This window comes from Seriola aureovittata, chromosome 6, assembly GCF_021018895.1.
Source record: "Seriola aureovittata isolate HTS-2021-v1 ecotype China chromosome 6, ASM2101889v1, whole genome shotgun sequence".
NCBI lineage: Eukaryota > Metazoa > Chordata > Actinopteri > Carangiformes > Carangidae > Seriola > Seriola aureovittata.
In genome coordinates, this window is record NC_079369.1 from 5,901,018 (window position 1) to 5,926,179 (window position 25,162).

Genomic DNA, 25,162 nt, shown 5'->3' on the forward strand with positions numbered 1-25,162 from the left:
CTAGACCTGTCATACATCATTACCACAAATCTTCAGGTCATTATCATCATCATCTAGTGTTGGTGTTGAAGATGTCAGGAGCCTCGTCCAACACATTCCAGGTTTGCTAAGCCGTCCTCTCCCGCTTACCATGGAAGGCTGAAACAACATCAGAAGACATGGAAGAAAATAATGCTCTTTTCCATTCTAATAGAGAGATAGATTTCATGTACAGGGATCCACCTCAGGTTCCTTCCTTGACCAAAGGTAATCCACAGCTGTTGCAGATGAGTTTACAGAAGGATTGGCAGAATGCTGACTGCCGTGACAAGAATATCTTGTGTTGTTGCCTTTGTCCATGAGGATTTTGCTGCCTTCTTCTGCTGCATGCCAGACATGAACAAATATCCTTGTGTTGGCTTCCTTGTGACTACATGACGTCAACTGGTCTAAGGCTGATGGTGTGGGTACATTATGCTCTTTTTTGGTCACTATAACCACATTTGTTGTAGACATTTCTGCAACTATTATCATCTAGATAATTGAACAGCTGAGTTTTGTTGTCATTGTCTCTAAAGAAGTTATGCCAGTTTGTGGGAATTTTGCCCTTGCTTATCACTCTGTGTCTGGCTCCAGTCAACCATCAAACTCGATTGCTGGTAGACACCAAACACGATGTCTGTTTTCTCTTGTATTTATTACAGTGTGCGTATGCTTTGGGGAAGACCTTGTATAATGCACAGAGCAAACTGTTCACCAGTGCGCTTGTGAACGAGACCCATGAGATGCTTAAATTCCTTGACTTGAGGCAGCAAGTCACTCCCAACCTGAAAGGGAGCAATCCACCACTTTCTTGCAGAGAACCATAGTTCAAGACTTGTTTGGAGGTGCTGACTCTGTCGTTCAACTTGATTCACACTCAGCTGCAAACTGTCCCAGTGTATTCTGAAGGCCACCGTCTGATGAAGCCAAAAGAACAACAACCCCAAGGGGAGACATGGTCGTAAGCCTCCATGTACACAAAACTCATGTATACTGGATGGACAAACTCCCATGACCACTTCAGTAACTTTGCAAGAGTTGGTTCACTGTTCCACACCAAGGTCACATCCCTTTTTAAATGACTGTGGGGATGCTAGTAGCCATCCCTGCAGTTATTTAGAAAGCATGATGGTGGTGGCATCATGCTAGGGGGTGCTTCTCAGTGGCAGTGACAGGGAAATTGTTCTTAATTTAGGGATGGATGGATGCAGCCAAATAGACAAAGGTGCTTGAACAGAACCAGCCCCAGAATACACATGAACAAAGACTGGGGCAATGGTTCACCTTTCATGAGAAGATTTACCAGAAGCTCACAGCCAAGACAATGCAGGAGTGGCTTTGAGACAATTCTCTGATTGTCCATGAGAGGTGCAGCCAAAGCCCAATTAAATCCTATATACATCTGTAGAGAGAACTGAAGGTGGCAGTTCAGAGATGTTTCCCATTCAATCTGATAGATTTTGAGAGGATCTGCCAGGAAGAATAGGATAAACTGCTCAAATCCAGGTGTGAAGACTTACCCAAGAAGACTCAGAGCTTTAATTGCTGCCAAAGGGCTTCTACAAAGTACTAAATTAAAGGTCTTACTAAATTTCAGTTTTTAGAAATTTGCAAAAAGCATATTCTCACTTTGTCATTTTGGGTTATTAATTGTAGATTGATTGATTAAAATCAAATCTACAACACAGTAAAGTCTGCAACACCTGAAGGCGTCTGAATACTTTCTGAAGTGATTACATCTTACTGTTCCTAGTTACACTTGCAAGGGCCATCTTCATGAAACTGGGGAATAGGCTGGGAATCACTGGCAAGCTAACATTTGTGGAATATCCTTTATACATCAGTTTGTTGTTTTGAAGGCATGATTACTACCAGGAGAGTTAATGCTCATCAGTTTGTCTCTCATCCATGTTCTGTTGAAGCAATTTAAACAGCAGTCTCTGATTGATGTGCTCTCCATACGCCTCGCAAAGTGGTACTCTGATTGATAAATGTTTCCTTGATGCTTCTCACAGAGATGGTGAGGATACTTGTGTGGATGGAGGATTGGGGTGCTATGGCCCACTTTGCTATGGCAGGTTTGACTGCTGTGCAGGAGATGAGATTAGTGTTGTTGCATTTCTTTTCAAATTTTGATAGAGACTGGTAAAAAAAAAAAAGACATAGGTTATTCATTACACCTTTAAATAAATCATAACATGTCACTTGCAATAGCTGTAGGTTGGTCCAACCTACAATTATAATAAAACTTATAATTTAATTTCAAGGCAGTACTCAGCACTTTTCTGTGTTTCATTTTGCAAAAGCAGCCTAAACTCCCATGAGTCTACATTCTGTAGCTACATTTAAATCACTACATACGGATAATTTTATTCTCTAACTGGATACATTATTCTTTTACACCATGCCTTTGTGCCATTGCACTAAATAAATTTTAATGGTGTGTTCAGACTTAGTAGGAAGCAGATTTTAGAGGCAGCTTGAGCACATACAAAGTCAATGGAAAGACCTCACTGCACGCAAACAGTTGTAAATTTGCTCCTGGCAGCACAAACTGAGATGATACATTTCAACTTGGGTGGAAAAGTTATTTTTCTGTTCGCAAATAGACTTTACAGTCAAGTGGTCAGATTTGTGCAAGAAACTCAAACTCGAATCTCAAATGTGAACAGTGTGTCACAGAGATGTAAAGATTGAGAAACAAAATACAGAGAAAGAGAAAAGGGAAGGCACGGGAGCTATAGAGTTTTGACATTAACTATTTTTATGTATTCATTTATTTTAAATCTGTGCCAGTGCCTGCATGGATGGCAATGTCACTGTATTTGTTGGTTGGTCCACTGAGTTAGTCCAAAAACAAAAATATTTCAAAAATAAGGGATGGGTGAACTGTTGTACAGACCTACCTGCCATGTACTAAACTACTCCAGACATGACTTGCATTATTAATGTGTCATGAAATGTTCTTGTTGTTATATCAAGGGAACAAATACAGTCCAGATCATAAATAAATGGACAGTTACACAGTTTTTGTTCTTCAGACTTTGTGTTTCAGCACATTCAGTATGAAATAGAATAATGAGTACTCCAACAAACTGCCAAGTCCCTGCTTTTATTTGAGAAGGTTCACATTCATTTAGAAAGAACTGTGTGGGGGATATAGCCCTTTCAACATATTGGGTCCAGAGTTTTGGGGTTTAAAAGTAATTGGACAGACACACATGAAGTCAAACAAACTGATCATATTTAATATTTTGTGGACATCACCAGATGCTTTGAATCTTCCCTGGTGATGCTCTCCTAGGTTGTCACTGCAGTCACCCTTCAGCTGTTTCTTGTTGTAGAATCCTAGAAGCCTTAAATCTGGTCTTCAGCAAGTGGAATCCAGCTCAGTCAGATTGAGACCGAGTGATTGGCTCGGCCAGTCAAGTATATTCCTTGAATTCTTCATCCTGAAATCTCTTTTGTTGCTTTTCTTGTATGTTTCTGATTTTTAGTTAGTGTACAAAATAATGTTACAGTATAGGGCTGTTAATTCAGTCATGATGAATATTCAAGACCTGTAAAGTGGAGTTGGGTGAACCCCAGTTGTCATGTTTCAGCGATGGCACTGATGACAGTTGTTGGTAGTGAAGATAAGAGTGATAATTGTTATGTTAATTTATCCAGGCTCTCTCACATATTGTCTTGATGCCACCTTTATCTGCTATCACTATTATCTTTCTTAACCATCTCTCTTAGAATAAAGCTCCATTTGTCTGTCTCTGAGCCGTATTACAAAGCTGTTCCACTCAGCCCTTTCTTACAGCCAGCCAGCTGAGTCTCCGCATGCTCCTGGCCTTTGCTTTGATGCCTCGTTCCTGATTATTCTCCTTTCACCTAAACACATTTTCCCTCCTCTTTAATGCATTTTCCTTACCTCAATACATTTATTTGACCCTGGACAGGCTGAGGCATGGGCTGTTTGAGCTCCACATATTGATTGTTGTGAGGAATTTGATGCCTAGAGACTTGCTGTTCTCCTCTTCTCTCCTCTCTCCTCCACCCCAGGGGAGTTTTAAATGGAAACGCGGTACTATGAATCACACAGCAGGGAGCTCAATGATTGATAGCATTGCTGACCATTTACTAGTCACTGTCTGGAGATAAGCCTGGAATTTATGGAGTATTGGAAATCCTTGCCACTGCTACATGCGGATTAGAGTGAGGAACAGCTCCCCCTGTACTGCCACACGAGTCACCCTGTTAACAGCTTAAGTTTAAAATAAGGAGCCTGTTTTATTGTTTATTAGAACGATACTTTTGTTTGATTGTTTTGATTTTCTTTATTTATTACTGTGATTGAATGGAGAAATACTGGAAGAATGGCGTCCCTGTGTTTGCATTTTTATGGTGTGCGTGGTCATTTGCTCTTACCACTCTACAACTCATTCCAAGTGCATATCAGTAAAGCGTTTGCTGACAAGCCACCACGACTTCATTCACTGTAAAAACAAGGCACCATGAAGAGCGAGGTGCTTCTGTGAACATCTTTGTAGAAATACCATCCAGAAGTGCAAATTTTGACCCTGTCTTTACACCTCAATGTGACCCGAATGGACAGACACTATCCAATCTCAAAGTAGAGGCCAATCATAGGACAGGTAGTTCCTTTACCTTCATCTCCGTTACAGGTCCTGAAAGGTTTGGGTTCTTCTGCTTACATACACAGAACATTGATGTGCTACACGCACATAAATGTAGAGCAAAGCTCTGAGGCATTACTAAAACACTGATGACCAATAGTCAGTACTGCACCTGAATGCATCTTTTATACATCAGATGGAGACCGTTTTTGTACCTCTCAGTTACTCACAGCTTTCAGTTTTTCGACCTCAATGGAGACTTGTTTTTCAGTCCAAGGAGCAGATTGCAGCAGCAGTATAGAGACCTCCTCTTTTATACCTCAGAAGTTTGTTCTTGGGCTTTAGAAACAGTTTACAGGTTTACAGAGGCATTTAAGACATCTTGGAATTCATAACTAGATTATATTTTTCACTCCAGACTGATATATCTGAGCACAGTGTGTAGGCCAAACAGACCAACAAGTATTTGAAAGACCTTAGCCTTTTCTGCCTGAAAAGCAGCTGAAAGACCTGCTTTTATTCCTCAGAAGCTTTTTTTTTTTTTTTTTTTTTTTTTTCAGTTTTAGAGTTTTATTTTCAGCGTATCTTACAGCTCTCTCCGAAAAGCACTCTGAAATGCCTTGTATCTGGATGGTGCTTTATAGATGAACTTGTCTTGCCTTGCCTTATACCTTAAACTTTAGACTTAACCAGGTTGCAGACCTCAGGTTGTTTTTATGTCTGAACATTTATAAGGGGGCCTCAAACTTAAGAAGCGGAAATAGATCTATTGATTGACCTCACTGTACCTTGGAAGCAACTTACAGCTCTTAGTTTTTGTACTTCAGAGGTAGCTTACGGACCTCTGTTTTTTCTACAAGCATTTCAGAGTTCTTAGCTTTTATCATTCAACAGCAGCTTTGAGATTTGCTTTATAATCATTTGAAGCAGTTTACCGACACCAGTTTTCATACCTTTCAACCAGCTTCCAGACCTTAGTCCTCATTCTTTTGATCAAGCTAACAGGTTGCGGTTTCTCTTCCTCGCAACCAGCTTGTAGACTTCCATTTCTACATCTGATGCCAAGACTCAGTGCCAAATGCAGGAAGTAATATGCTAAGGTCACGGTGGTGAATTAGCATGTAGCAATAAAAAAAAAAAAAAAGACAGCATTTGTTTGTTTTAGTAAATGCCTCAAAATGATGTATGTTTATGTTTAAGTGACGAAGAAGTTGCTTATGAGCATTTGGCTTTCATACCACAGATGAAGCTGATTACAGACCTGTGTTTTTATATGTGGGAACCAAGCCAGCAGAACACAATTTTTCCCACCCCACGACCCGCTTGCTGACCTACAGTGTTTATATGTCAGCAGGATTGTACATTAGCTTTAATTGGACAAAAGCAGCTTGCAGACCTCTGGTTTTATGTCTGAGAGGTTGGTTACAGTTTCCCTGATTTTATATTTCAAAGACCTTGGCTTACAGACCTCGGTTTTTATATGTCGGCAGCAGCTTATGGACGTCAGATTTGATACCTCAGCAGCTTGCAGAGCAGAACTCACTGTGCCTCAGTTTCGGTATTGCTGGCATAAGAGAGCATTTCAGAACCATTTGTTACCCAGCTCGGTTTACCTAGCTCCACTGCAGTGTCTGTAATTGTGTGTTGTTCAGATTGACAGTCATGTCGGGCAGTCAGCCGGGAGGATGACTGATCAAAGTCTCATTGTAGCTGCACTCTGGACCACCGAAACCGTTTCATCATATTAATATCGCTGCACTGTGACAGAACATCTGATCTGCACGTGATGATATTCAACAAGTCATTTTACATCTACATTGGCCCTGCTCATCACAGGCGCGGGGGTGGGGGTTCTCTCTGGTGCAGGCCCCATTATAGAACATGACTTAATTCTCCTTGACACAAAGCCAATTCCGGGAGTGATTGTTTCACAGGTTCATCCTCTCTCACCACACAGTGTGAGGGCGACAGGGTAGTGGTGTTGGTGAGAGGCCTTGTCTTAAGAGTGGAAAGACCACAACTTAGGGGGGGGGAATAGCTGTCAGCCTGTGTGGAGGGAGGGAGAGGACACACTAGAGCCCATCACTTCTGCTCCCTGAGAGACTTATTACCGAGGCAGGCCAGGGCGAGAGCTGGTAATTAATTTGGAGAGAGCTGATATTGGTTTTGATGCACGAGAGACTGACAACACTGGCCGCCTGGTGCATGTGCCTGTATGCATGGTTTCTGTCTGTGTGTGTGTGTGTGTGTGTAACAACAGAAATAAAGGCTGAAATGGAAGAGCAGAGGTAAGAAGAAGAGGGAGGGAGCTGAAGAAAAAGGAAGGGGAATGACAGCAGCGTCTTAGCTCTAACTTGCAGCTAACGTCAAAGCTCCTCTACAAAGATAGCCCATGGCGATGCATATTTATGCCTCCTCTCTTGTCCCCAGCCTCCCGGCTCCTCTGCAACTTTGCATACTCATCTCTCTCTCCCCTCTTTTCCTCTTTCACACCTATCCATCTTTGCAGCCATCTCTCTCCCTCTCCCTTTCCGTCTCCCTCTCCTCTCTCTGGCTCCTCTCTTCCTCTGTCAAGAGAGTGTGTCAGCCAAGGCAGCTTTTCTTTTTAAATAATGACACTTTATGTGGCAAATTATTAATGCTGCAGGATGGAAATAGGCTTGTTTTCCATCAGTTCATCCATTCAGAAAGCTCCCGGACTGCATCTCAATGGCGCAATTACAGCACTAAGCGATCGTAGAGATTGAGCGGAGGACAGAATTTGCACTCTTACTCATGCAACTCCACTGTTAGGTCACAGCTGAGGAAAAATTCAAGATTCTGTTGTAATGGCTGAAGAAGAATGAGGAAATAAATTGGAAAACACAAGACAACAAGTGGCTATATAATACTAGCTGGTGTTATTTAAGACTTTTTATGATATTTTGGACATGAGTATTTCAGCAAAACTTAAATGATTCCTGATTATGCTTTACCTTTTTTTTATCAAAGGTTGTAAAAAAAACTCTTATTGTCATCTTTAGATTGAAGCTTCTCATATTTTGCTAATGATGCATAGATATTTCATTATTAGAGGAGGGAAATTATTAGCCTGATAATCCTACAAATCAATATCCTGGGTCTCATCCACATCATCTATGTGACCGTTACCACTGTAGTAAAGATCTTTATATAACACTCTCTATTGGATTAGTCTACAGTAAGAGAAGCAGTAGGAAAGATTAGAGTCTGTCAAATCCCTAATCACCAGCAGAGAATATTAAACTGACGTGCGCTGGTGTTGTATTTCACTTTAGAAGGTTAAGAGAACAGAGATGGATTTCATCATACAATGACTTGGGGTTTAGACCTATAATGCGTTGTCACTGTGGGGGGAAAAGAAAAAAAATTAAAACTCCCTAAGTAAGTGATTCCTCTCATAGTGGTAGGACAGATGTCCCTTTTAGACGTGCACTTCATGACCTGAATGTGAAGACTAAATGTGATGGGAATTTTACACGCCGAGCTCCTGTTTGCACGGAAGTGCCGGAGGTACTTTTCCATTAAAGTTACATCAACAGTGTTGCCAAGTCGGACAGAATAACATTTCCATAATCCAATATGTCTGAATTGAATGTTGTTATATTAAACCCCTAATGTCCATTGGATGCACCTGTGTCCCATTTTTAAGATTATTCATTTTTAGCCAGTGTGCTAATGTCCACTAAACGCAAGCGGAGCGTCACATTCACAGCTCTTTCTCTATCTTTACATGTTGGCAGCTCGTGCCTCTGAGGCAGAACGCTCACTTGTGAATGGAAACTCAGTGGTCAGTTTATTAGGTACACCTGTAGACCTACACATTGCAACAAGTTCTCAGCCCCTAAATTACCATATGTTATTCGTCTCATCCCTGAAATACAGCCCCTACAGCAGTGGGCGTACCTGACCTTTGTCGTTGTGGTTACAACTGTAAACATTGGGGTATACTATTGGCTGTGTAAAAGACCTCTGTCATCATGGATTCAATGATAAAAACGTGGTTAAGCTTATGGAATAGTCATGGTTTGGTTAGTTTTAGACACTCAAACCGAAAAAATAAGTGTTTCCTTAAGGCTAGAGGACCTTCATTATCATGGTTACAATAATAAACACACAGTTTAGTTTGTAAAATCATTATGGGTAAAAAAAAATTGAGTGTGAAATACCCCAGGTGGAATCAGACTGTGGGTGTTATGGTCATGTGGCAGTACATAGTGTAGACCCGTGTTTCAAAGAACAAAGAAAGAGTTGGATAAAGCCAGCCAGTTAAGGATCATTCATATATTCATTCAGTCATTCAATCTTTCACTCCCTTCCAGGGTCACATAGGACTGGATCCCAGCATGCATTGGGACAGAAGGCAGGGAGACACCCAGGACAGGTCAGCAACTCATCACATGGCTAACCTCTGTTGATACTATGTTTTTAAATGAAAAACACAAGCTTTTCCCGTCCGATTTGATTGACCAGGTTTCAGTTCATTCGATGAAGAATGTTCCAGGGAGACATTTCCTCAAACTATACTTTCAACAATTTTGAATTCAGTCCCCAAACACTAGTTCTTTCTCATTCTCCCACCATCTCATTCTTTTCTTTTATAAATTGTGCATCTAAGACAGGGCCCATGGTAGCAGTGAAACTAGGTCCTGGGCTTCAAATAGCAGCCCATTGTATCCCAGGGGCCCCAAGCCGAGGAAAGGCCAAGAGAAACAGAGAGAGAGAGAGACACAAAGAGCAGGAGAGAGTGAGAGATAGAGGGCGAATTGTTTGATGAAAATTAATATTTGTCATTTGGTGTGGCAGACAATACCTTGTGGACACATACAGTACAACGGGTATTGTTTGAATCCATTTTCTTTTGAAGATATCTCAGTGTACCTGTGTTTCCTGCACAGTCGGGAGAATTTGGGTGCTGAGGGGTGTGTGTGTGTGTGTGTGTGTGTGCGCACACAGTCCCTGCATGTTTTCTTTGATGTGCTTTGGGACTGCTGGCTATTTCCCACTTGTTTTAATCCTTTACCAGGACCTTATTATTCACCATGCTGTGTTATGTCATGTGTGGTAGCTTCCGTAAGTGTGTGTGTGTGTGTGTGTGTGATTTAATGACCTTGAATAGGCAAACGCAGAAGAAAATGCCTCATTTCCTTCCCATTGTCTTTTCTCATTCTTTCACAAAACTAAAGCAATCTTCTTTTGTCGCAAGGCCTCCACTAGAAATTCAGGTTTTCTATTATTGAAATTTGAAGGCATACAATAGCTGTGAAGGTTATAAGTACTGTTGATGTGAGCATGTGATCAAAGGGTCGCATACGCAAACACTGTATTGAGAAAAATTATGTGTGAATCGCAGCCAAAGTCCAGTGAAAAAAGAACAGAACATTATATGGCAAATCATGAGCTTTTATAGAAAGAAAAAGCTGTGTGAAAAAATAATGGAGATGTTAAAGTTCTTGCTTTGCTTTTTTCATCTAGCAGAAAATACTCAGTTCTCCATTAGGCGACACAACTATCTGAAAATGTGCGCAAACATGACCCATTGGCTCCTGCTGAGCCGCCCACGCTCAAGACAACCTAATATAACAATATGTAAGATCACACAGGAATTCACACAAGTATTACAGGAATTCAAATTTCCAATTTGCCTGTTTCATCAACAACAATCTTGATTATTGATTATGTGTTTATAAAGCATACGTTAGAAATTTATTTGGTTTCATCTTCTCAAATGTAAAATCGCTTTTTTCTTTTTTAATTTATTGAGGTTTTGGGGGTGTTGGTTGGACAAAAAAAAGAAATTTGAAGACGCCTGGACAATGAGACAGCGTGCATTTTTCAGTATTTTGGACATTTCCAAGATTAAATAGATTAACTAATGAAACAGTCACATTAATCCACAATGAATAACCATAATTTCTAATATTGGTAACATTTCCAGAAATTTTCTTCAACACTTGAGTGCAGATCACATTGAATTATGTGGATGGTTTTGGTTGCACTGGAAACTTTTTTCAGACACCAACTGCCTCCTGCAGCTTTAAATACCTTTTAGTTTTTCACACCATGTGATATCGTTTTCAAACGCCTCCCCGTTATACTTCACTTTGTACTTCAAAGATGGTTCTCAGTTTCACCAAGATTGTTAAACTGCTTCTGCGAAACGTATGTTTGTTGGGTTCACCAGGGAAGAGTACGGCATCCCTGAGAGCTCAACGAACTACAACTTAAGAAAACAGAGAAAAAAAAAAACTAGCAAATTCAGAAACGCTCTGCGAGTAGTACAGGCACAATTGATGAAGATGTTTTCTGAATATGCAAATGTTTTGGCTTAATTGCATATGTTTTCTCAAGTTTTAGTGTGTTGAGCTCTCAGGGCCACCAAAAAAAAGGGAAAGCGTCATCTAAAGCAGTGGCTCAATACCAGACAGAAAAACACTATTTGTATTGCACTGTCTGGAGTTAAACTGAATCCAGTCACTGTTAATATTATTAATTACAGCAGTGAGAAAGCCTTTAAAATGTTTTACAACAGCATTCTTGTTCTGCATGATCAATAAGACAAATCACATTAGGTACCTGAAAAGAAAATAACTAATGTGAGGTGTGTGTGTGTGTGTGTGTGTGTGTTAACTGTTGTGAAAGTTATGGATAAATCACTCAACATCCCATAATGCCAACCTGCCTCAGTGTGTCCTTGGAGTAGCATAGCAGTGTCGCTGATGGCAGCAGCAGCAGCAGCCTCTTGCTCGTTCCACCTGATGTTCATACAAGTCTTTCCAGCACATACACACACCGGAGAAATCGCTCACATGAGTACACGACCACACACCAGTGACCACATGTGCTGTCTATACGTACACACCTCCTTGGACATACACCGCCTTAGACACATGCACATACAGCCAGATCAATGACATGTGGGTGATAACACACACAAACACACACATACGTACCAGCCAGACCTCACCTGTCTGACCTGGTCTGGGGGGGGGGGTGCTGATTACAATACATTCAGGCATTTCCCTCCAGTAAGTATGGGCAGTTTTGACAGAAGAAAATTCTCATTTCTTTTGCAATATTCATTGTGTCACATACCATCTAGTTGTCACTTCAATGTTAGATCCATTTTGTTATTTAGAGAGATGACAAGTGTGGGCTGTTTATAAGGAAGCGTTGGAGGAAGAGTGTGACAGCACTGTCAACAGAACCATTATGCGGATGCATATCCAATTTGATGCAAATTTCTTTTCTTTATGCTGCTCTGTGTCATGTTCAATGCATCTTATTGTCGGTCAGAAAATTGGATCATGGAATAATAATCTATACAGAAGCATTTGCCGAAATACAGCAAGATGCTTAACAAGTAACCATGAATTGAGAAAATGGAGAAAAAATGAGGAGAGACGCAGATTATCTTTAGCTGGGGGATGAAAACCATTGGTAAATCAAGGCAACAATTGCTATAACACTCTTTAACCTTCATTTAGTGTAATGATACAACTCCCCCATCTGCAGCGGTTTGGCATTTATCTGGAGTCAGTGCCAAATTATTATGGAGGTGTTTTTTTTTCAGGTCTATTCACACTGTAAAGGCAGTACGCTGAACACTGAAATGTGCCTTGTAAATCTAATGAAGAAATTGTTATGACAGCAGAGAACGAGTTCACTCAGTTTACCTAATTTTATTTCAGGTGTTGGTATCATTATTGCTACAGACTTTTTTGCCAGCTGGAAAAGTATGCACCAACTTGAGAAAATGCAGATATGTATGACATGGTGTTAAAAAAAAGTCCTTCAAACCATTTGAAATAACATGGTATAATTGGTCTTTGAAGAAAAATGACAAGTGAAAATAGGTGCAAAGGTCCAAACACATGTTGATATGAAAAACAAAGGAGCTGTAACTCATCACTCATATAGGCAGTGTGACATGAGGTGATAATGTTTCTGTGCGAGTTTTAAAACTGACACAGTTTCAACTCGAACAGAAAGTTCATGCTTATAGTGATGCTTTATGACTCCACTTTATGAACATTGAGAGATAAGGCTACATAAGCAAAGCAGCTACAGCTAATATCTGCTCAAATAGCCTCAAATGCAAGTTTGCTTCACGTTCAGTCTTTCAGGGGGTTGCTAGGGGGAATTTTCAAATTATACACATAGTGACTTCAAGCAATCAACTCCAGTTCCTTTTCAATTAGACAGACAGACAGTAAAGTAATCCCTTCTTGGCATGACTTCGCTCTAAACAAAGGGGTAGGAAATCCACAGTCCTCAAGTTTGGATGAAGCTAACATGATGCTTGAGCGGTCTGAGTTGAGCCAAATTGAGTGGGTATCTTCCAAAGTTACCATCCCTCATCATTGTGTCTCCCCAGACAGAGCTGCACGATGAAGGGATAAATCCTATCATCACATGTTAATGGACAGTCCAGCTGGTGAATGATGAGTCTCGCTGGATGAATGCATTTTTATGTTCACTGCAATGTCACAAAACTTAAGAAAAAGTGAATGAAAAAATATTTTTCATTCCGGATAAAGGGACATCTTGTTTCAGATAAAGAGTGCGAGGCTGTTTGGAATCCTTTACAGCCCTTGAAAGCTATTTAATTTCTGTTAGTCTGGTAGAAAGAAAGAGAAGCACGTTAATTAAATTTTGCTACTGTATATTGAAAATACATCTGTAATAACGGAAAAGGGATTTAGCCATTCAACTGCATCATGGCAGGGGGCTTACCGGTGCTGTAAAGGCTTAGCTGTGATTTCGATCGCACGCACAGATTGGAGACACACACTGAGAGAGTGCAGTACTGCGGCGTTTAATTGTATGTGAGTCAACTGTTGCAGTATGACAGTCTGCACGTTGTGTTGCTGCAGTGAGTTGTTAATTTTTGAAGGCCATGTCAGCCTTATGATATTATTGTGTTAATTGGACATGCAACAGCCTGAGCGCTGAGAGGCTGAACACTGTGCCATGTTTCACAGTGCTGAGATCATGATGACAGGCCACTGACGCCTTGGACCAAGACCTGTCTGACAGCCAGGGCAGATTAACATCATTGTTATGGTTTAATGGTAAGTTGATTTCATGCATGTGTGTTTGTGTAAAGGCATGATTTGGGGAGTTGTGTTGAGTTGGTTTGAGTTGACTGACCAGGGTCACTGCTGTAACCCACACACACAACACACCTCACATTAGTTATTTTCTTGTCAGGTACCTAATGTGATTTGTCTTATTGATCATGCAGAACAAGAATGCTGTTGTAAAGCATTTTAAAGGCTTTCTCACTGCAGCAGTTAATAATATTAACGGTGAGTGGATTCAGTTGGAGTTCAAACTCCAGACAGTGCAATACAAATAGTGTTTTTCTGTCTGATATTGAACCACTGCTTTGGATGAAGCTTTCCCTTTTCACGTTTCCACTGTGTTTGATGATGTCACCATCCAATTAGTGCTTTAAAGTTGCACTAATATCTGCAGAGAATCATCAGCAGACCCTGCAGTTCTCCTTAGCTACAGAGAATGTGTTTGCAATTTTCAGCTCATCATTTCCGTTTTCAGCCCACAGCTCTATTGTTTCAGTTTAGTCTCACCTCTCACATCAACCTCATTTCCACATGCATCAAGAAGCTGGTTTCAGCTCCAGAAAAGGCTCTAACAAATCCACTGTTCCTTCCCAGCGCTAAACAGCTGACAAACAAAGTCTGACTGGCTTTTGTAAACGGTGGAACATTTAGCAGCTAAAGACGGAGTTGATGAACACGAGAACAGAGCTGAAAAGAGAATAAATATTGCATCTGACCAGAAACAGAAATCCAAATGAGTTTGTCTGCCTACTGAGTGGTGAATAAGTTTCAGTAATGTTTTTTTTCTCTCATGTGGTAGTATACTCTTAGTTGAGAGGCAGGAAACAGGCAGATAAAGGGAGATGATGTTCAATGTCGGGTTGTCTACTAATCAGAAGGTCGGCCGTTGATTCCTGTCTCTTCCTGTCTCTTCCTGTCTGCATGTTGAGGTGTTCTTGGGCAAAATACTGAATCCCAAATTGCCCCCGATGTAGCATCTGTGTGTGTGGTTAGGGTTAGTAGTAGTGTGGTCAAGGTCGTGCTGAATGTGTAGCAAAAACCACTGTATGAATGTGTTTGTGAATGTGGCTTGTAATGTAAAGCGCTTTAAATGGTTGATGAGACTGCTATAAAAGTGATGGCCAGATTCAAAGTTAGGACATTGCAGCTGTGTGTCTTAGACCATCACTGACTGAAATTAAAATTGACAACCCTTTAAAAAAAAATAATCTTAAATAATGGCAATAGGACGGCGTGAATATCTGTTGTTACCACTTTTTGTCTGGATGTTGACTTTGTTTTTTTTCTTTTTGGGCTTTTTTTTTTTTTTTTGAGCATGCATTAGTCTGAAGGCTGGAATCAGCTGGGGGTACGTTCTACCTTTCATACACACAGAGAAACCACAGGGAGACTGATGAGCCAGTGATGCACTTACAACTTCTTAATCTTTCAGCATGAAGACAATGAGTCAGCCTGAGTCATACAGCGTAATGACATCGCAAATTTATTAACAACACCAATGCTTTGACCTCATTGGATCATCATCAGTTATCTAGAAGGTCTTGTTCTGACCCAGTGGGTTTGAACTAATGTCAGAGCTGATAAATCCATTATCGAGTGTTCACATGTATTTTTTTTTTTTTTTCTTGTCATTTTCACTACTAAACTGTTTCTATTACATTTAGTTCTAAAGTTTGTGCTGCTTCTCCTCTCATTGTCTCTCTTTAACTTTTGTTACGTAAATACGTTTTTTGAAATAACCTTGATGAAACTACCTGTTCTGTGCACGTAGGTTACACGTTTCCTGCCAGGGGAAGTTTAGTTGGAGCAGACTCTGATGGAAACAGGCAGTTGTCTGACATTAAGATTGTGCTGTGAACAGTGAGGTATGGAGGTTATATGGTAGTGGATTTAAGTCTGACAACACAGATTTAGTTGTCATTTCACGCAAAGACGTTTTCTTATTGAGTGAAGTTTTCAATTTCAGTTAAGGGTTTTTGTTACAACCCGGCTCACAGGGGAAAGGGAAGCAACACAAAAACCAGTTGGTATTAGGTATGAGGTTGTTTATTGTAGCAAAAATTTTAAAAATAATGGTTTACATGGACAAAAACACAAACCAAGGAGCGGGGCCGGCGGGTGCTGTCCAAATCAAAAAAGAATATAACAAAAGGAGGACTCTCTAGGAGGTAATCGTTAAAATCATTTACCTAATTCAAAGTAAAAGGAAAAAACAAAACTGGCTAACGAAGCCGACTAAAAACCAAAAACACACCAGGAACAGCACCCCTTCACCTAGTGTATGTAACAACAAATAGCTACAAGTGGAGGAATCAGCAAAATCAGTGTAATAGTAAATCCTCAACCTGACACCACTTCCAGGCTTCAAAGATTGCCAAGAGTAAAACAAAACAAACCAAACTGTCACAAAACAAGCTACCAATCTCTGCTATCTTACAGATCACACAAGACAAATATTCTCTCAACAAAGAGGCGAGCTGCCACTAACAGTCAGCTGCCTGGACTGACAGGCGGGCCGGAGTTTTATATCCGGTGGTTCCTGATTGGGCGGCAGGGATTGGCCGGCTGCAAACAAACCGCACCAATCGGGCCAGAGAGCAGGCAGCTCGGCAGGCAGCCTGGCAGACAGGGAAATTAAACACAACAAAAATGGCCAGAGTGGCGGCCGTAACAGTTTTCTATTTTTAACAATTACAAAAATGTTCTTGCTTTAGTGTTGCTTTATGCCACCTGACATAAAATGTTTCGACTTTAAAGCTGTCAGCTCTTTATTCATCCTGCCATTTGTTGATTTTTACCCATTGTACTGTATATTCTCTACCTTTCACTCTCTAGATCTGTACATGGTTCAGTATTTAGTTATGATGAGAGAACACTCTCTGGAGCTGGGGAAAAGTCAGGACAGGTCTGAGGAAGGAGAGCTTTCTTTTGAGATAGTGAAATTTTAGAGGAGCTATGTGGCTCTCTACGTGAGGTATTTTTCCTGTCGTTATTTCTTCTCCTTCCTGTCTGTTAGACCATTGTTGGAAACCTTATACAGTTTTGCTCTGGTAACCCACTAGATTCATCCCAGCCAATATCAGGTTTACAGAGTTCTTGGGGGCATCGCCTGCTGTTGGCCGCTCTACTTCTGTGTCAGCAGTAACAAGATTTCTAGTAGTGTATTTCCAATTGTAGATTCAGCATGAGGCTTAAACAAGCAGAATGACACCAAACATTATATTCAAACATCAATATTCAATATTAAATATGATGACGTTAAATTGAAGATACGCATACTGACTTAAGAACAGTGGAATGAATGTGTAACTAAAACAGACACATATTATTACATATACACACACGAACACACACACACACACACACACACACACACACACACACTCAGTCGGACAATACATGGCCTTTGTTCCAGGCAGCTAGTGGGAGAAAGCCCATTTAATGTCCAGTCCAACTGATTTGGACATGTGCGTGCGTGCGTGCGTGCGTGCGTGCGTGCGTGCGTGCGTGCGTGCGTGGCAAGACCACATGCTTGGGGTGTTCTTGTTTTTGGTCTGTGTCATTTGAGCATGACATGTGCAGCAAGTCTTAGTTCTCCTGGCTGTTTGCTGCTGCTTTTATGTTGACTCATGAATGGGCTGATCCTTTGGTCTGTTATTTAAATTCCAAAAATCTGAGTTTACAGTAAGATTAAAGGTTGGTTCATCTCTCTTAGCAACTGGTGAGCTATGATGGTGAGGTGATGTTTATCCAAGTAACAAGTAAGTACCAAGCACAGTAGAAGGAAATGTTGGTTACCAATTGTAAAAAGAAAATAATAATGAATGAATGAATGAATGAATGAATGACTGAATAAATAAAAAGGCTTTTCTTCACATAGCTTGGCATATTACAAGGAATGCAAATTTTCATCAAGCTTCTTAGGATAACTGCTACTTTTACTTGGACTACAATGTGGTATTTATTCAAACAGAATTCATACTTGATAAAAGTACTGAGTTGCAGCTGAAATAATGGCTGGCTAGACTTCAATCAGGGTAATATCTGGTAATTAGAATTCACATTTTGGCATAAGTGTGAAGATTTGGCTGTGATTTTGGCGGTCTCAATTTCAAATGAATGAGCCATTTTTTCAGTGTGATTATTAGCAATAAATACCACCAGTTTGTTTACCGGGGTGAGATTGCTTTCTCTGCTGGAGGTGAACTTTCCTTCATGTTGGTAATCTTCCTACAAAGGATTGCATTAAGTACACACATTTTCATTGTCTGATCTTCAGCAAAATAAAAGGCTCAGTCCCACCATCATCCCAGCATCCTCCTCTCCTGGCTCTATAAAGAGCAGTGCCTCAAACTGCCAGCTATAACCATTATGGTATAACAAGTGAACGTCTTGAGAAAGAGTGACTGAAGTTGTGCTGCACTATCACTTCAGTTATTTATTACATTACACACTCCAAGGATAAACGATCTTCTTGAAAAATTTAGCTTGTACTCCATTTTGTGAAAGCAAAACGACAACTTGGACTCAAGTGTTTCTATTCTGTGTGGTTGTTCTTCACTGACAGTATCAAATATGACATTTTAGCTGTCAGCACTGCTGAAGCTGTGTTTCAAACTGAAAAATGACACAATTTAAGTCAATAAGTGAGAATAAAAAACGCAAAACAGGATGCATTTCAGGCCTGTTTGTCAGTTTCCTGATGCATCCCGGTCCCCAGTTCAGCTCAGTGGAGTTTTTTTACTTTATGGAATTGCACAGAAAAGCCTTGTCTGTATTTGGTTATCCCTGCAAAGACAGTCATTGTTATTAAACACGCTAGGCTTCACAGCTTGCATAGCTTGGCTGTTACTATTTTGTGAAAAGGTCCAACAATGGTATGGATGAAAGAAAAGTATTCATCTGCCTAGAAGTGGCAAAGTCTCTTGATAATGTGACGCTATGAAATTGGAGGGAATGGTTTGAGAAAAGTAATGGCATGGTGCGTTCTAATTATTAAACTTTACATTCTGGCCACAAAAGGACACAAATCCGCCATCATTCACCCTGCTTTGGAAAGAATGACTTCTGATAATGTTTGAGGTTGTGCGTGGGTCGTCACACACTTCTGACTGAACAGATGCACTTCAGTTTAAGTCACTACAGTTGTCTCAATCTACCATGTAACAATTTGTTTCACCTGTGCTCTACATGCATGACCTTGAACTGAATCGTATTTTGAGGATTCAAGCGTACTTTCCTCCATTTGTAGCTGCAGTGAGTGTTTATTGTGCGCTGAGCACTTATAAAATACCTCTGAGTGCATGACAATACTGTGGTTGCATGCTTGCAATGTAGGCAATAATCTGTCTTTTCTTGTAAAAGCCTAAATGTAACAACAGAGTCAAACTTGAGTCTTAAGTGTCATAGTCATCTGGACTCACACGTCCGTCCATCTAGCCCTATGACTTCTCGACTGTTCAGCTATGTTACACTTCTGAATGAGGGAAATATGTTGCCAGTGGATGTAATCCATGCAGCAATTCCCCTCACCGAGCACTTTTTAAGGAACACCTGTTTATTCATGCAGTTAATCCAATTAGTATTTCTGAAACTGCTGATCTCAGGGGTTTTTCACTGACAACCGTCAATATGGTTTTTCTGACAATGGTACCAAAACCAAAAAATATCCACTTGTTTATGAGAGAGGTCAGAGTGGAAAGATCAGACTGGTCGGAGCTGACAGAACTGGCCACGGTAACTCGGATAACCACTCTTTACAACTGTGCTGATCAGGAAAGCACAAGCAAGTTTGACAGCCATCTTTGATACCATCCTGTAATGGCTGCGTCCATCAGGATAATGGACAATGTTACAAAGTAGAAGTCGTCTCGGACTGGCTTCATGAACATGACGGTGAGCTCAGTGAACTTCGGTAACCTCCACAGTCATCACATCCGAATCCAGCAGAACATCTGTGTGATGTGGCAGAACAGGAGATATGCAGAAATGATGTGATGCACTCACATCAACAGGGAGCAGAATCTCAGAGGAATACATACATGCATGAGTTACTCCAATGCTGAAGGCGTACAAAGGCTTGCAAGCACTGGGGAAGATTGCCAACATTTAAGAGTGCTGCCTGTAATATTTTGTCATTTTATGTTACATACTGTGCTCAGGGATCATGGTAGCAGTCAAGTCAAATTAATGGCAGGCAGCTATGATCTTTCCACATCATACGAGTGATATTTTCTGTTCAAATGTAACACAATGGCTGCTGTTATTCTGGGACGGCTATTAAATATTGAATTTCAAAGCACAGCTGTCTCCCACTGAGGTTGAGCTGCTCGAATTAAATCAGCGGTGTTTCAGCGCTCCCATTCCTTTCTGTGCCCTGTGATAATGCTCCTAATTTAGCATCAGTCAAAGTGTTTTATCTTTACTGACCAATCAAGCAGCATCAGCTTTAATTTTCAGCCACATTGTGATATTTCATAAGATCCATTTCACAGAGCTAAACTCAGACATTTGGGGATGGAGTGATGAGACAGAGAAAGAGAGAGAACGAGAGAGAGTAAGAGAGGGATAAACACATAAACACCTTCTGTTTTCGAAGCAGCAACCTCATCTGATGAGTGCCACCTACTGAGCAACATTAATGTCCTACTGCAGATTGATGTGTTTATGTGCTCTAAACTGCAGTATGCTCATCAGGTGAGCTCACAGTGTGTTGTACTGTCTGTAGACGTGCGTGTAAAGTGGAATGAAATGAGAAAGAAGACACATGTAGAACGTATCGTGCTGTACTGAAGCTGACCTGGGTGTAGGGCGTGCACACCCACAAAACCTCTGCAGGTGCTGCATCAAAAGACAAACTAACAAAAGTCAGACAAAAGATCTGTGCCCTGCGCTCATGGCTCAAATTTAATTTAACAGAGCAATGTTTTGATTTAACAGAGTTCTCAGAAGCAAGGACCAATCTATCAAATAGGACCTATTGGACAATATACGATGAAGATCTCTGTTTTGTTAACCCAGAGGATGCTGCAGGCAATTCGCCAACTCTGCAAAGCAAATTGGCGCTTTGGTTGAACAACACATCACTCAGTGTCATGCACGCCTGTGACTGCAAGTACAACATTGCTGCATTTTGCTGCAACTATTGATATTGACCATTAAAATCGAGCCTAAATAGTCAAAGAAAAAAAATCACCACCGTGTGAAGTTGCACTACCTCTCTGGGCAATAAATGAAATACATGTTGGAGTTAGATGGGATCTTGAATTGAGGACCGTTCGAGAGTTTAAGCTGAACCTGCAAATTCACTTGGCTCCTTCCTAATTTTAACTGTTGACCTCGAACTTTAACTGTTACCAGGCCATGATCATACCAAAAAAGAATGAGAGAAACAACAGACGGATGTTTGTATAGAGTTGACTGAGCTGGTTAAGAAATTGATATTGTAGGTTGTAGGTACTTTAACGATTTAAATTACACTGTTGGTTGAAACGGTGAAGCAAAAAACTGGTTCTCTCATTGTCACTGGCCTAAACCAAAAAAACACAATAAAGTAGTGAGGGAGAATATAATGGATTAACAATTAGGAATATTACCTTGGCAAAAAATAATATAGTAAAACTCCTTCTAGCTGCTTCCTTGTCGGTGTTACGAGAACGGTGTGGGCAAAATAACATGAATCTAACATCTGACTGAATAATGGAATCAACACAAAAACGGAGTTCAATCTGGTTTTCAGCAAAGTTTGTTTAATGTTAACTTTGTTTCTTTATCATTATATATAGATATATATATTCATGCTGTGCAAATTAGCTCCCCTTTTAGATGTTAGAGGGTTTCATATTTTGATTTTGTCCTTTCTTGCAGGCGGAGATTTCTCATTACTAAAGCAACAGGAAGTAAGTCACTCTTTTTTATTAAATCTTCCTTGAAAGGACAGGCGGATTTTCATAGAAACCTCTTGCCAAGCGCAGCTTTAAAAGTGCCCATCAACATGTCTGCCTGCTCTTTGCTGCTGTAGCCTGAGCTCCTTTCTTGCTGTTCAACACTGGAACAGATGCCCCATTGTAACTTTCTCTTATTGTCGGCCTCTCTCCGTCTTTTTCTCTCCCCCTGTCTCTCTTTCCCACCCTCCCTCTCCCTCTCTGTCCGGCCGTCCTGTTCCTCTACTTTTCTCTTGTAAGCCTTTAATGGTGATTAGCCGTGCCGTGCTGAATGTGTCACTGTGTCTCCTCTGTCACGGCGAGTACAAGTGCTGTCACTGAACTCTCAGTCCTGTGCACCGAGCTATTGTTTCACCTCAGATGAACGGTCGGGATACAGTATGGCAATGTTGTTTAGGGATAAAAGTTAGTGCTGTGTTTTTGCGTGTGAGTAATGATGCCTGAGTGGACTCCTGTTACCGATGACGGAGCTGTATGAGACAGGGCTCTGGATCCAGCACACTGGTTGTTTCTTAATGCGGAAGTTCGATAATGCAGACACGCACACACACACACACACACACACACACACACACACACACACACACACACACACACACACACACACACACACACACACACACACACACATATCCACCCTCTTAGATCCCCATCAAGGAGCCAGAACAAAGGTTTCCAGTGCAATGGGGGCTAGAGATACTTGAGCCCTCTTTAATACACCATGACATTTCCCTCTCTGATGCAGTGCTTCGGCACTTCCAGTGCATTGTGGGGCCGTGCACGTGGGCCAAATGGAGAGTTGTCTTTGCATCTCAGTGAATTGGCCTGTTGTTGCTGTCTATTACCATTGCCAGGCATTAAGAAGTATCTGCTAACAAGCAACTTTTAGTGTGGCTAACATTTTTTCGAAGGTGAAATTGTTTTTCTGTATATTTAATATATTTGAACCACATTTATATGTACTTTTTCAAAATTGATATTTTGACTATAGATAAAATTTTCATGGTGAGTTAACAGTGTGATGTAGTTTTTAAGATTTTTTTTTAATGGGATAACTTTCTAATTAGGCACCATTCATAAAGGGGTCATACGTTGTAACTACTGCTTTATTAACAGTTAGTATACAATTTCCTAATGCTTTATAGATCAGTTATAAGCTATCACTGACCTCTCAGGTTGCCACGTCTAGCTGGATTCTTGCAGCATTGCCTTTTTAGCAATTTAATTTCTAGAAAAAAAGCTGCATAACATCTGGATAAAAAAAAATCAACTTCTTAAAGGAGCTATCTGTAAGTTTTGCAATTGCTAAATAGTAAGAGTTAGAATTAACAGCTTTTTACTCACCAGTCAGGAAGACAAGTTATAAATTCAGTATCAAACTTCATTCCTTTACTCACCAAGAGTTGTCGCCAGCAGTGGAAAGCAATGCCAATGTTAACTCTTGTCTCTATAACGTCTTTTCTTCTACTGATCGGAGCACAGTGTTCAGTGCTCCAATCTGCCCTTCTGCTCAGAGGATTATGACTTATGTCTTATAAACACAACTATGGCAACTATGGCCGATGATCTTGTCCAGAGTCAGAGACAATCACCACCACTCACCCCCGGCAACAAACCACGTTCAGCAGCAGAGAAAAACGTACAAACCGCCCCTAAAATAACTTCTCAATGTTTAGAACTGTCATTAAGGTTGTAGTTTTGTCATTAAGGAAAGGAAGTCTGCAAATTTTATTCAGCTGGTTTGATCCATGGAGTCTGTCTGCTTTAGTACTTTGTTACGACACAGATTCGTTGACTGAAAGCTGGGCCCAATGGAGATGCTTGGGTGTCAAAATGTCATTGCAATACATATGAAAACGTACAAGCTTTTTTTTTTTTTAAGTCAGCTTGGTAATTAGCTGCTCACAGGTCCTAATAGGACGTTTAGTGTGTTATTAAAGTCAGGTGCATTGAAAAGGTCAACCAGTTCTGCATAAAATTTAAGCAGGTGCTCAATTAAGGTAATCAAAATCTGGGTCATTGACAATTAGCTCCAAGTCATGTCTGAAACAGTGAAAGGTCACAAATAGTACTCCATGTTCTGATACCTACACTCAATATTAGATCATTTTAGACCTTTTATATAACATTTATATATTTAGAAATTACATATCAACGTATTGGGCAAGATTTAAGAAAATATCAAATACAGAGTGCCCATTAAATTCCGACTGTTAAACCATTTCAAATGACAGTAAAATGTGTCTTCTGCCAGTAAGACCACAGTGAAATGGGAGTAAGTAGACTAATTTGGTTACATGTCCTTCATGCCTATGAATGGATGAGGCAAAGAAAAGGCAGCCTCCTCCGCTGTTGGCCCATTATGTAGTCTTATACTTAGAAAATGATCGTCTTCATGCCTAGGGGTGTATAAGGACAGACAAGCTTCTTCCACTGTTGGCGATCTGTGGCTGATTTGGCAGTGTGACTGCAGCTCATCGTCATCACTCCCTTTCAGCTTTGCCTTTTATGGCCATAGCAACCCATGTCTCCTTTTAAAATGCAATTCATGATCATTTTTGGACCTCACACAGACATTTCATTTGAAATGTTGACATCTTCAGACACTGCAGGTTGAAGATTGGGGCAGATCTGTTGAATATGTCCCCCAGTTTAATTCAAAGTGTGAGTAGACTATATCCTTATACTCATGCCTTGTGGCGCATAAATGAGAAACCAGACTCCTCCAGTGCTGGCAGTCCACAACCTACTTGGCAGCCTGATCGCAGCACATCATCCTTCCCTCAGCTTCTGCATCTCTTCTCCAAATTTTATGTTTCTATTTTTAGGTTATTTGACTTCACATTTGTGTTTATATCTTGCCCTCAGGGCTCTTTTAATGACTTGGTGATGTGTTTTTTTTCCTGCTATCTTTTAGTAAGCCAAGTTTGAGTTTGAAGAGAAAATTAATTACTTTGTCAATTATGCAAAACGCCCCCCCCCCCCCAAGAAAAAAAATAAAAAATAAAAAATAATAATAATGTGATTGCATAATTCTACCCTGGGCTTATCATTCCTCAATAGGGTCACCCCCCAGGGGGTGTTGAGAGAACATCGGAGCCCTGGAAGCTACAATACAGTCATAATAAACATGAATAAACTGTTTTCTAAAACAATATTCTACACCATGGGGTTTTCAAAGTGTGGGAAAGTGAGCCTCCCCCTCAGAGAACAAATGGACAGCTGAGCCCTGTGTGCCCTGTGTAAGACAGAGCCCTGTGTCTTTGATGCACACAGGTGGTTGATGCACTGTAGAAAAATAAACATACATCGTACTTCCTCTGTTTTCCGCTCGCCCCACACTCTGTCTCCCCTCTCACTATAGGTACTAAAATTTGATTCATTTTGCCCCACGCATAGCTGAGTTTAGCCAGATGTTTACAGTTGTTTTTTCTGGTGTATTTTTTCTCACGCTGCGCCTCCTCTGAAT

At 40.6% G+C, this 25,162-nt stretch overlaps 1 protein-coding gene across 1 annotated transcript in view; it reads left to right on the plus strand.

Moving 5' to 3' along the window:
* LOC130170887 (inactive N-acetylated-alpha-linked acidic dipeptidase-like protein 2) overlaps positions 1–25,162 on the plus strand; it is a 431,329-nt gene that overhangs the window by 27,593 nt on the left and 378,574 nt on the right. Inside the window, exon 3 of the mRNA XM_056378584.1 lies at positions 21,617–21,648. Coding sequence (XP_056234559.1) covers positions 21,617–21,648 — 32 coding nt within the window. The remainder of the gene's footprint in view (positions 1–21,616; positions 21,649–25,162) is intronic.